At 42.7% G+C, this 14,820-nt stretch overlaps 1 protein-coding gene across 1 annotated transcript in view; it reads left to right on the forward strand.

The window, feature by feature from the left end:
• The window catches only part of LOC141470754 (vasoactive intestinal polypeptide receptor), a 76,564-nt gene that overhangs the window by 45,989 nt on the left and 15,755 nt on the right, over nt 1–14,820 (forward strand). Inside the window, exon 6 of the mRNA XM_074156983.1 lies at nt 13,412–13,565. Within this exon, the coding sequence (XP_074013084.1) occupies nt 13,412–13,565 (154 nt within the window). The remainder of the gene's footprint in view (nt 1–13,411; nt 13,566–14,820) is intronic.

Consider the following 14,820-nt stretch of genomic DNA (forward strand, 5'->3'; position numbering starts at 1 on the left):
TACACTACGTGTAGGTGTATATGTAGTCAAAAAAACTTGTTTGTAGGCTTTTCTGCAAAAGCATTTTTACGTCATTTTACCCAGTGTGGGAAAACTCGGTTACAGTATTATCTCTATGCCATTTTAAACTCAAATAGTTTTGGATTGGTATTAAGTTCAACATGTACACTCTGAAAAATTAAGTTTGTTGGGAATGTCTATGGTCCACAGAGCCTGAGAATATGGCAGTAACCATTTCAGGGCCAATGCAGCCAAAATACACGTGATGAGCATCACTGAGCCACCACATGAGCCACAACATGCGCCACACACTGGGGATGTTTACAGAGGGATGTTGTCACACCTCCTTGAATTCCTTGGTCTTTCTTTCTTGATAAACCCACTTCTGGGGGAAAGAAAAGTCTTGTTGCTTGGGAGAAAAACTCAGCCTGTTTTCAAGGGGCAGAAACCCTGAGTGGGCAAACAAGGTTTGTTTTCATCAGTAAATGTATCAGGCTTAAATGATCATTGATCCCAGGACCAGCGCAAAGTGGCCTGGGCCCTTTGTCCCACACCAAGGAAACTCAGCAGCAATAGTTTTACAAATGTCCCTCCTGCCTTCTCCTCCCCTCAGCTGCCCAAGTCAATTAAGCTCATTCTTAGGCACAACGGGGATCCCTTGGCTCATGCAGAAGCATGTTGACCGACCTCCAGAGAGGGTGAGCCCTCCACAAGCCCACTGTGGGATTTTCCAGTGGGAAACAAAGAACTGTAAGGACCTCAATTTTTCTAGAAGGGTAGAAACAGCAGAGTCTGAAGGCCACATATCCACACAGCATATTGCTCAAGGTGCCAACAGGCACTAGCAGACCAAAACCACTTTCTCTCTCTCTGTCATGCCTTCAGTCATAAAGTATGGCTGTAATTATGCGTGAACTGTTTGCTTAAATTGCTTAAAAATAGGCATATACTCAAGTGTATTAGTCAATCTGGGGTTTAGGCACTCAGATGTAGCAACAATCAGGCGGGGAGGGCTCTGTGAAATCACCCACTCTGATTTTTTCAATAACTAGTTGTTTTGATTCAGTCAGAATATGTTCTGTCTCAATAATCGGCCATTTCTGATAGAAAACTTGCCACACGTGGTTTCATTGCATCCAACGATTACTCACACAGCATGAAAAATTGTGCCACTTTCCAGCCTGTATATGCTTGCATTCTTCTGGGTTTTATTCACTGCCAGACTCAAGAGGCCTCCTTACTAGTTTTAGTTTCTCACATCAGTTTTCTTGGGCCTGGTGACCTTCCGTCTTGCCATTCCCACGCTTTGTCTTCCCCTTTCCTTCTCTCCCTGGAGAACACCCCATGAAACACAAAGCAGAAAACCTGGTAGAAAGATTGAACTGAACACTTCGATTGTCATTTCATTTGATTTTTTATGTGTTTTTATGGATAGGTTTTGATACAGTTTCATTACTGTAATATCTAGATAGCATAATGATGAACCGCTTACATTTCCAGACTGGTTGAAGACAAAGAAGCCGACAGTTTGATATAAAGAAAGATCAGGTTCTACAGATTGAATTCAGGCTGACTTTTTCTGTGCTCTGCAAATTTGCCTTTGCTGAGGATTCAGCCAAGGGAAACTAGATCATTTATCTTTTTCATTTTGCGATCCAGTAAGACAATCAAATTCCAACAATAAAATCTTCTTTGCAAAGGTGGGTGGGACTTTTAGCAATTGTGAACATATACACATATCTCATATTTCCAGTGTGAAAAATTGGGGGTTTCGCACGAACTTGCTGAGGTCAAATTGATAACAGCTACAGGCCCCTACATGGGTTTTATATAGAGAAATTGAAGACAGACACATTTTCTTTTCTAACTTACCACCTTCTGAGGCTACTCAGATCCGTATTCTCTGCCTCATGTGAGAGTGCCCCAATATGCAGGCTGTTGGAGAGATAGAAGAGTATAAACCTTTTTATTCACTTGTATAAAAATGAAACGAATACTAGACACTTAGCCCTTTCATTGTGTTACGTCCTCTGGGAAAGATGTCTATTCCCACCTACACAGAGGAGAGTGAACTCTTTTTAGCAGCACAGACAGGCATCTGCTGAACTTTGGCTGACTGGTTTGGGGGGAGAGCCTGGCAGAACTCTGTCTGAAGACAATGTGAATCTTTTCCTTGACTTTAATTGGAGTTGAGTCTGACGATATCTGCTGATATCTCTGTATCTGTTGATCCCTGCTACAATCTTAAGTTTTGCAGCAAAAAAAAAAAATGGCAGAGTGGAAGGGAAAAAAAAACCACTCTAGAGAAAGCTCCTATAAATGATACAGAGAAGTAAAAAACAATAGAAAGAAAGCAAGGGGAAGGTACTGAGGCATTGTATGTTTGCCAATTATCTTTCAAGTCTCACACCAGCACTTTAAATTTCACTTCGGCAAAGGTATTAAGACACTTCTAGAAAGGACCATAAAATGGAGATGAGAGAAGAGATGAAGAGACTAGAGCTACATTCCTTAATTAGCAGAGGCCCTAATGGTGAAAATATTAACTAAAAGTAAAAAATAAAATTGAAAGATACTTCAAATGTGTTTTCAAAAATCAGTTCCAGGGTTAAATTAAGATTATAGCAACAAGTTCAGTGAAAGAAGGGTGTGTGAAGCAATGAGAAGCTATAAGTAAGGGTGTTAACCATCCATGGCCAGTAGCAGCCATGAACACGGGAGATGGACTAACCATCCACCTAGGCTGTTTTAATGTTCTTGTTTGGATTTTGAAATGTCCAGAGATACCCCATCCAGGAACGTGTTATCTTTTCATCTCTTCTAGAACAGAAGAGGTCTCACCTGTCTAATCCCTCAGTGACAGTTATAAAGGAGGTTACTAAGTGATCTCATACATGCCATAGGGAGAGGGCCTGAACACTGGTAATTGTTATGGAGCTGATGGCAAACAGTAACTTCCCTCTGTGTTGATGAGACAGCAATTTATGGCTGCCACACTTGAAGCCTTGCTGGCTGCTTCACGGGGATTCAACCACAGGGCTGGCAGTGGCAAGTAAAGAATAAAAGAGGTTGGGAAGAAGGGTTGTGGTGCTGAGAGCTGAAGCTCTGCTAAAAGGTTGCAGCAGAAGAATGAAAGCCCTGCTTCAGCTCTGAGTTTGGGAAGAAAGGAACGTGCAGTGATGGAGAGTGAAGGGAACCTTGAGTGTCAGAGACACTAAAGGTGAAACCTCGTCATTTTGAGACAGGGAGGCAATGAATGGCAGTGGAGGATGAAGCTAGACACGTGGCGTCTGGTGCTGGTGTCATGCCAGGCTAGCAAGTGAGAAAGGCCCATGCCATGGGCTTGGGATTCTGTTTTAGAGAGATGGGGTTTGCAGTAGAAAGAGGAGCAGTGGGAAGAGGCTGAATTTCAGCTATACGTTGCCCAACATGGACATCCCTCCACAGAAGAAAAACAAGATATTCACCAACTAGTCCCACAACAGAATTGATGGGAGTGAAAGAGGGACAGCTTGATGGGAGCTCTTGCTGGTCTCCTTCCCTGAGAGTTGGCCACAGGCCCACAGAAGATGGATAAAGTGACCCATTTCTCCAAGGAGAAAGTATCAGATTCTGGGTTATGCCTCTTCTGCTCCTTGGACTGTTTACATTAAGCAGCCTTTGAGAGGGTCTGGACCGTGGATAACAAGCTCTAACATGATTTTACACAGTTTTGCTTGGATGAGTTACCCTCTTGTCTTCTCCTTTTCTCCTGGAAATAACCCAGGAGTAAAGGCAGAAAGTTAGAGTATGGAAGAGCTGTGGAGCAGGAACTTTCGTTGCATAAGTGACCCTATTGTGCCTGACACAACAGTGTCCCAGTCTTGGGCTGACACCTTAAAGCAACACAGTATTGCCAATAAGGAGAGAAAATGGGACAAGTGCACAGAAGGGCATTATTAAAACTCTGATCACCTTCTCCCTTTAGTTGCTGTCTTCTGGTTGACTTGCCTTATTACTGAAGATGTGTTCAGAAGTGCCATTACTCTGCAATTGATGAGCACGAAATAAGGACAGTTACCCCATTTACCAAGATAATTCTATTTTTACGTCTAAACCCAACTCTGAATCATCTGACGCAGAGGCTAGACCAGCAAGAGCTAATCACCGTCTTAGAAATACTCACAAGACTGCCCCCAAAAATCAAACGACTATTCCAAAGAGACAAAATAGAACGGCCGAGTCCCTCAAAGACTGACAGTTACATAACCCCTGTTAAAATCAGCGGAAGAAAAATGCTTAAATCGCCTTGAGGATCACAGTCACGGGGCTTAAACTTGCTTCTTCTGTGAGGAAAAGCAGACATTAGAGCTTCCTACTGAACTCAACAGTGTTGTATTTGAGGAAGCCTGCGTGGGAAGTGGGCAAGGCATAAAGTGCAGTCATGTGGACTGCATTTTTTGTTGATGCAAACTGGTACAGCTCTGTTTATTTTACTTGAGTTCGCAAGGTTTCTGCAAGTGCAGGATCTGACCCTGCCATGCTTTGCTGTGTTGCAAGCACATAAAACAGGGGTTGTATTATGTAACTTCCATATTAGCAGAGAGAGACTTTTAAATGTCTTGCCATTTTCAACTGGCTTTCAGCTGGAATTAGAGAGGTGAAAGCACAAAGAAAGGCCAAGGTTATCTCATGGGGCTTTTGGGTCCATACGGGTTGCGTTATTGCTGGAGAAATGATACTCTAACAATTGAAATAATACTCCATTATTGATACTCTTAATTACTCTTATTAATATTGTTTTCTCTATCCTAGAAAAGGAGGCTGAGGGGAGACCTTATTGCTCTCTACAATTACCTGAAAGGAGGGTGTAGAGAGGTGGGGGTCAGTCTCTTCTCCCAAGTAACAAGCAATAGGAAAAGAGGAAATGGCCTCAGGTTGCACCAGAGGAGGTTTAGATTGGATACTAGGGAAAATTTCTTCACTGAAGGGGTTGTCAAGCGTTGGAACAGGCTGCCCAGGGAAGTGGTGGAGTCACCATCCCTGGACACATTTAAAAGATGTGTAGATGTGGTGCTGAGGGACATAGTTTAGTGGTAACTTAGTGCTAGGTTGATGGTTGGACTTGATGATCTTAAAGGTCTCTTCCAACGAACAATTCTATGATTCTATCTAGGTTTGGTAGTGGCCCAACCTTGGTGTAAGTGGAAGTGGTGGCACAGGAAAAAGACATGGAGATTGAGCCCAATAGGTTCTTCCTAATGACTCCATCCTTCCGCAGTCTTGATGGAAGCAGGCCAGACTTAGCTTGCTGAGGTAGTGTGTGTGTGCATGTATATATGGCTGTACAGCACAGCTCATCAGGCCAGAAATAGCATTTCTGCTTTATGAAAGCAGTAACAAATCAACAAGCTCAGACACAAATCCAGGTTATAATGGCTTAATAAATTGCCTAGTGACAGCTGACATGGAGTAAGTATTCCAGTGTGTGCTCTTAGGCAATGATGGGGGCATGAAAATGTAATGCATTGTGACCTAGAGGAAAGCGGGTTAAGATAAATTGAATTAATTTGCTATTGCCAAGGCTTAAGAGCACTCTTGCATAATGTTTCTGGGGCATCATTGATGCAGAGCAGGATGTTAACAGGAAAAATGCGTGTTTGAGGTCTCTTATCCCTCTGCCTGAGATAGATGGTGACCATGAATTCAGTTATGTTGATCCATCTGCCAGGACTGACTTACAGCTGAAGCCACTAAGGGCAGTGGGAGCTGAAGGGTCCATCACCAAGACATAAGGTTATTATTCCCATGAAGGTCTTTAAAGACTTTTTTTTTCTTTCTTATAATTCCTATATAATTCTTATAATTCCTTATAATTTCTTTCTTATAATTCCTGCTTTAACCGAGGCTTTGAACTTGACAACTTAGGCCCTCACAAACTGAAGGTTACGTGCCTCAATCAGAAGCCACTTTGTTTCTATCAAGATGGCATTTTAAGGATTCCTTTAGTCAAATTTCTTTATGCATAGATAGCGTTAAATCCTCACCCCAAATTTCCATACATCTCCCAGGAAAATTTGAAGAATTATAGAAGCGCTAAGCACCAGTGTGGCAATTTATCATTTAAAATTTCTTGCTTGCCAGACTCCATGATAGAGAAGGAAGGAAGGAAGGAAGGAGTCAAAGGCACCCGATTGTTTTAGGAGGTGATTTCTTGTTTGAACAGACTTTGATTCCTTTTCATGGTAGAACATAAACCTTGTGGGTCTTTTTTCTTGCTAACTTGTTTGAATCTAGTCTACAACTGCAATTAAAATGAGGGAAGAAATAAAAGTGATGGCTTTTTGCCAGGCAGTCTTGTTTGTTTGTTTTTAATTTGTTTTCTCTGTTGTTACACAAAAGGTTGAGTGTGCCAAGGGTAAGTTAACACTTTTTCTTTTTCTTTTCCTTTTTTTGTTGTGGGTTTTTTTGGGTTTTTTTTGTGGCTCAGCAAATTGGTTTGACCTAAGGGCTCATTTTTGGAAGAACAGAATCGCCCAGTAAGAAGCTGTTTTATTTCTGTCAACAATTCCATTGACATCATGCTGAATTTCTGCAAATTAGGCCTCCAGCATGAAGCCCTGTTGAAGTCAGCAGGGGCTTTGCCGTTGGCTTCTGTAGGGTCAAACCATTACCCTGTGGAGCCAGATTGTCTCTGCAGAAGATGAGGTACAGTAGCAGAAAACTGAAATAAAAATTAATATTCACATTTTCAGTTTGCCAAGTCCACTTCTGGAAATGTCTTCTCTACTGCAGTTTCTCTTGCAGGAGCGTGGCATTCTTTTCCACTCTCCTGTCAAAGCCAACTAAGTAGTGAAAAGATAATATGTAAAAGTCAATACCCTTGAGCATGGGAATGAGACAAGAAATAGACTGGAGCTATACAATATTGCATCTCAGCCACCTCCTCAGGAAAGGTCCAAGCCAGGTTCGACAGCCACTACTGAAAAACCACCTCTGATCTCTCTGGGAAGGTGACTTGTAAAAGAAGTTGCTCTGTACTCCACAGGGAAGAAAAAATCCCACCTAAGTGGGCAAGAGAAGTTTTCTTTTTGTTTCCAGTAAACAATACTGGCTTGGGCAACATTATCCTAGGCAAAATTCACCCTTCCTTTCTTAACAGAGGCAGAAATATCTAGGCCAGTATAGTATATCCACTCCTCACATAATTTTTTTATTCTTTTTTTTCAGAAAGTAACCAATCTTATAACATAAAAGTGAAGCTAAAAGCAGAGAGAAGTACCTCATGAAAAACAAAAATGTATTTGGAAACTAAGTCTACCCTGACATAGAGTCATAGAGTGGTTTAGGTGGGAAGGGACCTTAAAGATCATCTAGTTTCAACACCCCTGCCAGGGGCAGGGACACCTCCCGCTAGACCGGGTCTCTATCCAACATAACCAGAAATTAATGGACAATGCAGAGCTATGGACGGTGCTGTACAATATTTAGATTATAAAATGATAGGGAATTTGTCAGTTGTATGAATTCTAGTGCCAACATAGTGAGATGGGGAATTAATCATCTGATCTTAAAAGCAGAGCAGTTATTTGGTTATTGCATCCTCATTGCAGATTACATCATATCTTGGCTGAGGTGGACATCTCAACAGAAAAAGAGCTGGGATGGGATTCAATCTGATTTAGATGTATGGGGTGGGAATCAGCTCAAGACAGAGACTCCTGAATTTAGTTATGAGATCAGGGTCTAAATTGTCACTATAGTTATGGAGGTGTAGGGTTAGGCCCATCCCGGTGCCTGAAGACCCTAATTTCAGCATTTCCAAAGCAGGTGGTACTTGCTCCGTGCTACCCTGTCTTCCAAGTACAGGATCATGAGTGGGTTCTATAAAAAGCTTTTAAATAAGATAGAGGAAGCCTACTTGACCAGGCTGGGGAGAAGAGCAGCTGTCGCTGTGGGCAAATTCAGCATGAGTCACTCAGCAGCTAGCCCTTCAGATAGGTCATGTCTTAAGGGCAACATAAAAGAAAAGTGCTGGATAAATCTGTCACTGAGAAAATGAGTTTTCATCTGTCTTCTGATGAAGAGACCTGCAGAAATCTCTCTGTAAATCATTTCCTCCTGCATCAGTAGTGGATAGCCCAGGTAAAAGGACCTAAGTACTTTGAGGGGGATTTTGAGGCCTACAGGTTTCATGATTGATTGAGGTGAATCTGAGCCCACTCTTTTGCCTAAGGCACTGGAGACTGAACTGAAGGCGCTGTTCCAACTTCATAAATAATGCCAGGAGCTGCAGCGTTGCCCAGGATTACACATGATGTCTTAAATATATCTTTTAAATTACTTAAATATGTCTTGGTGTCCTGCCACAAACCTTCCACGCAGCAGGAAGCCACAGAGTTTAAGGGTATGAGGGGGCAACAAAGGGTCTGCACAGGGGTCTCATCCATGTACAGGAGAGAGAGGGACAGGTCAGGTCTTCTGATGGGGATTCCTACGACTGGGATGATGAGACTCAAGCAGACCATTTGCATCACGATGTATTCCCAGGCCAGCTGTGGTGGGTCAGGTGGGAGTATGATCAATCACTCAAGTGTCCCTTCATATTTCTTTGATCTAAAATCTTCCTTTGACCCAAGTCCTAAAGCTGTAACACACCATTTCCCCAATAAAGAAGACAAGGGAGACTTGTGTTGGTGCAGTGATACTCTGTGATGCACTGCACCATTTCTGTGGAGTTGATTGACCTTTTTTGTAGAGTTTTGATGCATGCACATGTGTTGGTTTTGTGTGTGTACCTTCCCCTCAAAACCTCAGTCCAATTCCTGTTGAACTAAGCTGCTTATATTGAGCTAGAGAAATTCAGCGGCTGGTCAAGCCTGGCAACCCTTAGCGGTTATTAATGAGCAGGGATACCTCGAGCAGAGTTGTTATCACTGAGGAGTATGACATATGTGTATTTAATGCAATGACAGATTGGGCTCTGAGTTAATTACTGCCTCCAGCATCTGAATTGCATTTTTCTAGATGGGTCAGCTGATCACTACATCAGTTTTACAAGAAAGATGTTTTTCTCAGGGCTGATGTTATTTGAAAGTATAAAGTGGTACTAGGCACAGGGCAGAAACCCGGTAGGGTCATTGCTCAGTCTTGTTTTTCCCACCCTTATATCCCTTCTTTTTGCCTCTTTCTCAGAAAGTCTGGCTGCATCCCGAGTGCATTCTTCCTATGATCTGATAAGATGGCCTGTGTTTTTCACAGCAGCCATAGCACGTGTGTGCCTGTGCTTCGTGCTGGCTAGGGGCAGCTCTGTTGTTTTTCCCACCGTTCCATAAAGCTTTGAACTTGACCCACTACTGTGAGAAACCAACAACTACTGACACCCTAAATTTTTTTGCCCAGCTTCTCAACTAAGCACATTTCAACATCACACCAGCTTTCTAACCAGTTGTGTGCTTCGTCCCTGCTCACCCATCTCCTATTTTAAAGAACATCATACATTGCTAAGTATCAAAAGTTCATTAAATATTTGCCCTAAAATGACTGCAAGAAGTCCCCTTCTCTTTCAAAAGAAATGGGGTGTCTTCTGCCTTCTCTATTGCCTTGTTAGGCAATAAATAGGTGTATGTTCAGGGCAGCTCTGCCTCAGAGGTCAATAAATGCCCCTCATTTTGAAATTAAATCATTTCTTTGAGAGTCATAGTCCTGGTTCCTACCCAGAAGGTAGACATTCACACCTGTGTTCAGGGAATTCTAAACACTCCACAAGAAGCAAGACAGTATTTTGCATCCACTTCATACGGGTGTGAATATCCATCTAAAGTACAAAATAATAGAAATTATTTCAAAGATTTGTCTACACTTGAGGAAACCAGCCTTTCAGGACAGTAGTAAAGTGCAATATGTCCATTTTTTTCCCTGTCTTGCTAGCTCAGCAAGGATTCTCCATAAAGGGCAGCCTTCTGCCATGTAACCATGGACATCTCATACCCCTTAAAATGCCTGTGAATATCCCAAAGGTCTGCACAGGAAATCTCCATCCTTCTGCAGCAATGGGTGGAAGCTCAGACAATACCTGACAGTGACTAAAATGACACTATCAGTCTACTTTTAAGCAACAGAATCTTGTGTAGTGTCTTCTTTTGAGATTAAACAGTCCTAAATATAGATGCTTACAGCATGGATGGTGGGCACACTGAGGCAAAGGAGGGTTGGCCTATACAGTAGGTATGTACATGCGTCATCTCATCCTCAAGTAAACTTCTACAATAATCAAGATTTGATTTTCTTATTGACTATGAGAAATTTAAAGAGAAGCAAAAAAAAATGCTTCTTTGGGTCAAAGAGGTTTCCATCCCTCATTTGCTAGAGGCAGAATCCATCTCAGCAGTTAGTCACTGGCAGAGCGTGTGGAAAGGGAGAGGACTTTGATGGGAAAAACAAATGGCCCATATCCAATGCAGTCCCAAAGAGGGGAAGCAGAGAGGTGCCACTTGGGTAGATGTGCCATCCACAAAGCCAAGGAAGACCATTGCACTGCAACATCTCATGCAAACATGAGCAGGCCGATTTCCCTGAAGAAAGACAGGGAAGTAGGCTGTTGTAAATGAGATAGTGGAAAGGGAGAGAGTAGAAAATGCTGTGCTGTAATGCCGTTTTTCCTGCTGAAAATGTCTTTTCTAAACATAGCCTGTATTAGTCTTTCAACACTGACACATCATGAGGTCTGCTCTTTATGAAAAAAAGTCTTCTGTGAGATGTAATAGCTCCTCTCTGCCTAGCGTCTGTCATCTAAAGGGTAAAGCAACTTATATAAATGTGGATTTTGTTTCTCAGCATTATAACAGCCGTTCTGAGGTGGAAGCCAATCGATCAGGAAGGTAGAGACCCAATACCAAGTGCTGCATGTAATAAGGTCTCTCAAAAGCCAGGAAGGGTTGTTTTCCAAATGTGTCACTGAGTTGGCTGTCAAAGAGGATTCAGTGGAAGAACGACACTGCAGTCAACAGTGAAACTGCAGTTCTCTTAGAAATATCTGGTCTGGTTTAAACTTACCCACCTCGGGCAACAGTAGCAAGAAGTCCAGGCAGCAAGAAAATACCATGATTTAATTTGTGAGTCAGGACAGAGCATCCAAATATGTTACAGCACAGGACATCCCTGTGTCACAGGGGATTCCTGGCTGCAATACATTATTGCCTTATGCTCAAAATGATGTGTAAAAATCCTTTACTCCAGGTAAGACAAAAAATGCCCGGGGTAGTAGCAGTTGCTCAAATAGCCAAATATCCCTCAGCACAGAGCAAAGAATTGATCTGCTACAGTTCCCTTAGAGAAGAAGTTGCAAAAACTCGGCTGCTGCCCATGTGCTTGATCCACCTCAGGGCTGTAACAAGCCACCACGACGTTAGGGAAAGAGGTCGGGCCAGAGACTACCACAAAAGTTGCCACTACTGGGAGGAAAGATGATGGACCCAGACCTGTGCTTCTGCTGCCACAGCCTTAGCTCAGCACAGCTTCCTCTCTGTGGCAGCAGTAACTCTGCAAACTCAGGTTGGGGATTCCTGCCTGAGACTCTCTGTTGGGCAGAAATCACGCTCATTTTTTGTGAGCAGCCTTTCCTGCTCCTGTGAAGTATTGCAGTTCCTTGTGACATGCTCCAGCCTCATACCTCTGCCGTAGCTTCGACGTAACCATTCAGAAAGGATTCCCCAATGTTCAGTCCCCAAAGCAAATCCATGTGGTTGAGATGCGTCAAAACTGCTTCCTTAAACCTTGCGTCTCACCTGCAAGCTGCTGAATTAGGGCCAAATACCGATAGAGTGAAACCATAAAAGAATTCAGTAGCCCCAAGAGGGCTGAGAACTCTCACACCAGCGAATCCCCACTGGCTGCAGACACACCAAGCAAGCACTCAGGCTTTGGGCAACAGAAATGAGGTGTGTCGATGTCACACAGCCATATGCACACAACAGCAGGGAGAAACAAAGAGCATAGAGATGCCATAGGAAGGACGCTGCCGCATCCCCAGCCCTTGTCAGCTCAGTCTGTGTCACCTTCCCTCCCTGGGAGTTAACTGCCTGCTCTGCCTCTTCCTTCCCCCATCACCACCCTGCGGCAAGTCTCCGCTTATGCCATCTGCCTCACAGGAGGGAGCTGATGTGCATATAAATTGATCAGCAGGAGCCCATGAGGGTCCCCAGTGTGACATACTGGCAGGTGCTAGGGGAGGATTGAATTAATTTTGAGCTATCAGTGGGGACAAGTCCCTCTCCAAAACATGTGGCATCAAGAAAACACTTTCCACACTTCCTTTTTTAACCAGTGTGTTTCATAACAAATGTTTTCAGCAGGAGAGGGGAGCAGGGGGGAGCGTGAGCTTGTCACTGGTGCAAATCAATTATTGCTCTAAATTCAACATATTGCATGTGCAGAGCACCAGGAAAGAACAACTAACCAAAGCGTGCTAGAAGCCAGATTCTTGTGCCCTTGCCCCAATAAGTGTGGGGTATTATCCAAGCAAAATCACTGAAGGCAATGAGTCTATTGCTGAGCCAGCCTCTCAAGGATGCTTAGACAGTGTGGATGTGTGTAATGATGCCACCAACCATCTCCTGTAAAGCTTCAGCTGGATCTGCTACATCCCGTGCTGGGGCAATGGCCAGGGCTGACATACTTCTCCAGGGATCTGATTTCTACCTTCAGGTGGTTTGCAGTGGGCTTGGCCCCTGAGACTGAGAGAGAAATTTCCCCTATTTTTTTTTCCTTTTGTAAGTTGACTGTTCCCAGTCAACTGTGCTGCAGTCAAATCTTCCCACAGCAAGTTACAGTGTTTAATTATTAATTTCCTGAAGAAAAACAATCCTCCTTTCCTTTTCAAATATCTCCTCTTCCAATGTAATCGAATCTGTTCATGCTCATTAGTGTTTACCCTGCTTATCCTCCTTACCCTTCTCTTTATTTTAAAAATATATAACCCAGTCCTTCTTTTCCTAACTGAGTATTCATAATTAGTTGTAGATTTTGATTTCTTCAAACCCCTGTCTCAAGCCCTTTTAGTTTTTGCAGTATCTGCCAGGCCATGGAGTGATTACAATTTGACTTTTCCTTCAAGGGCTAATTCACACAGATTTTTATTTATTTATTTATTTATTTTAGCATCCTCTCTACCATTAAGCCAACCTCCTACAGGTGTACATCCAAAACCCACAGACAGCAGCCCCATGCAGCAGTTAACACATGCCAAGAGTGTCTACCCAGATCAAGTTTGGTAGGGCTTTTGGCTTTTTACCATGGAATTTATTCCATAAGGGCTTCAGGTGCTTCAAAAAACAATCCCAAAGCTACACACAGAACAAGGCTGACTGGTAATTCAGTGTGTTTACTATTGGAACATGCTGCACTTCACCACTGTTCGTTTCTTCTCTTCCAGGTAGGCTGCAAAGCCATGATGGTTTTCTTCCAGTACTGCGTCATGGCCAACTTCTTCTGGCTCCTGGTGGAAGGGTTGTATCTTCATACTCTGTTGGTCATCTCTTTCTTTTCAGAGAGGAAATACTTTTGGTGGTACATCTTGATTGGCTGGGGTACGCATCTTCTCAAATCTGAATCCCAAGAGGTGATAATGGCAGGCATTTTAAACTGCAATTTAATCCACAAACTGGGGGGCTCAGACAGGACAGAGATGTAGTATCCACGTTACCTTGCTGCCAAGAATTGTGCAACCAGGAGCAAGATCAAGTGATGGCCAGAGGAGTTTAAGAGCATTAGCCTAAATCTCCAAAGATATTTAAGAACTTAGCTTGTGCTGGGTTCATTGATAGTTGAGCACCTCAGTGTCTTTAAGGACTGTGGTCCTGAAACTCCTCATCACCTTTGTAGTCATTTAGTCCTTTGATCCTGATTGGGATCCCAAAGTTGACATCATGCATTGACCCTACATTGTAAGGATGGATCCCAGCAAAGCAGGACTCCTGGACTGAACGAGCCACTGTAGTCCATCACCCTCTCCTTGTCTTGCTAAATTCAGGCCAGCTAACTATCCTAAGATCCCATTGCCTGTGTGTTAATGCTGATAACCTCCTGCTTACTGCATTTGTGATTTCTCCAGCTTTAATGTAAATCTAGTCTCAAACACAAATAAAATAAAATAAAATAAAATAAAATAAAATAAAATAAAATAAAATAAAATAAGAAAATGTCAAGGAAGACAGAATTAAACTCTCCACAAAGTAACTCAGAGCTGAATTGCTAACTTATGCAAATTAATCCTATCAGATCAACTTCTTTCTCCAAAGAAGGAACAGAGAAATCTTTTCTCATTTAAGCCATTTAGCTGGAAATTTACATATAAGTAAGCAAAATGGCTTTTTATGCCTGCTCCCCATAGCTGAAACTGAGAAGTAATTAGATCAGGGAAGAATCTTGAAAAGAAAAAGTAAAATAGTGTCATGTAGAAGGGTATGCCCAGGCTCAGGATTTGACCAGTTAACCATAGAGTAACTTCCATCGAAAGTGACAGGAGTTACGCTTGGGTTCACATTGCAGAAGAGAGATGATTCTCTGTGCTATAAGCATAAGAAGAAATGTTGTTAACAGGCCTTGTTTCAGATGCAGTTAATCACGTCAGACCCTCTTTAAACTTACCTCGTGTATAGATACCCTTTCCTTCAGCTGGCAGATTTTAAAGAAAAATGTATGAAGCTAGTGATTTTAAATCAAAGGAAATCCTTTGCACTGGTAATGTATTCTGCAGTTCTTGGGTGAGGAAGGGCAATTCAAGAAAATGACAGGTGCTTGAAGGATCTTTTGGCCTTTCAGTCATCCGTCATTTGCAAGATC

This window comes from Numenius arquata, chromosome 12 (assembly GCF_964106895.1).
Source record: "Numenius arquata chromosome 12, bNumArq3.hap1.1, whole genome shotgun sequence".
NCBI classification, from domain to species: Eukaryota; Metazoa; Chordata; class Aves; order Charadriiformes; family Scolopacidae; genus Numenius; species Numenius arquata.